This window comes from Morone saxatilis, unplaced genomic scaffold (assembly GCF_004916995.1).
Source record: "Morone saxatilis isolate NCDOM2014 unplaced genomic scaffold, NCSU_SB_2.0 Contig21, whole genome shotgun sequence".
NCBI lineage: Eukaryota > Metazoa > Chordata > Actinopteri > Moronidae > Morone > Morone saxatilis.
In genome coordinates this window covers 21,551,542-21,552,690 of record NW_023339774.1, presented here as the reverse complement: position 1 = coordinate 21,552,690, position 1,149 = coordinate 21,551,542, and the positions used below count along the sequence as shown (strand labels likewise).

At 41.2% G+C, this 1,149-nt stretch overlaps 1 protein-coding gene across 1 annotated transcript in view; it reads left to right on the top strand.

The window, feature by feature from the left end:
• Positions 1 to 1,149, top strand: part of aebp1 (AE binding protein 1) — a 16,976-nt gene that overhangs the window by 9,298 nt on the left and 6,529 nt on the right. Inside the window, exon 8 of the mRNA XM_035667647.1 lies at positions 826 to 903. Coding sequence (XP_035523540.1) covers positions 826 to 903 — 78 coding nt within the window. The remainder of the gene's footprint in view (positions 1 to 825; positions 904 to 1,149) is intronic.

Here is a 1,149-nt window from a genome sequence, read left to right as displayed (position 1 = left end):
CTAAAGTTTTCCTGCTGGACACAGGATGTCTCCTAAAGTCCATCCTCAGTGTGCCCCCTGTGCTCTGTTGGATCACACTGTAGAAGTTGCATACTGGACCAGGATCAAAACTATTAACTATTACAATTTTTGTGAGCTCAGAGAAACTTTCAGTGGATTAATGTGAAAACATCCTTCTAGTGCCAAACTCTGCACAGACTCTTTCAAACATCACACTGCAGGAACAAGAACAAACCCAGAGTTCTGACTGGAGGGGGTGTCTTTAAAGATTTACATCTTCAGTAAGACCAATGAGCTTGGAGCTGAGAGCTGCAGACAGGAAGTCAGACAGAATAAGAGCATTAATCTTTCAGTGGTTTGTTATTAATGGCAATAATCAGAAAGATATGGCTAGAGGAGGAGGATGAAGACTTCCTTACAGCTGCTCAGTTTAGTGTAGTGCTGTGGATTGTTACGTAAAGCTCAGGGAGCAGCTGGCTGATGTTATGATGATATCAGCAGGCAGGGAGGGAAAACATCAATCTGATAACACTCTGTTAAAGTATTGCATAAGATTTTGGTTCTTTCAAGTAAAATCAAATAAAAAGTTGCAAAAATCTCCAAAATCCAAACAGTTTTCTGCACGAACAAACCATGAAGATATGAACTGAAACACAAACTGACCCATATTCTGGATTGGAAACACATGAGGAATGTGTGAGTGGAAACGAGAGTGCACTGTACGAGCACATGTGGTAATATTTTGTGTGGCGGCGGCTGACCAGAGAGCAAGGTCCATTTGAAAACATGCTTTGACACATATTGTTTTCTCATTACGCTCTGAAGCTGAGCGGCTGAGGAAGCAGTGGGAGGAGGAGGAAGAGGAGAGACTGAAGCAGATGTCAGTGCCGGTGGAACCAAAAAGTAAGAGAATCTAAACTCTGTTCGCTTGAGTCTCACTTTTTAAATTCTGATGTTGACAGATTAAAGGTCCAGTGTCACATTTCACAGCATCTATTGTCAGAAATATAATATTAATAGGTATGTTTTCATTAGTGTTTAATCACCTTAATATAAGAATCATTGTGTTTTTGTAACGTTAGAATGAGCTGTTTTTATCTACAGAGGGAGCAGGAGCTCTTCTGGCGGAGTCCGCCATGTTGAACCTCC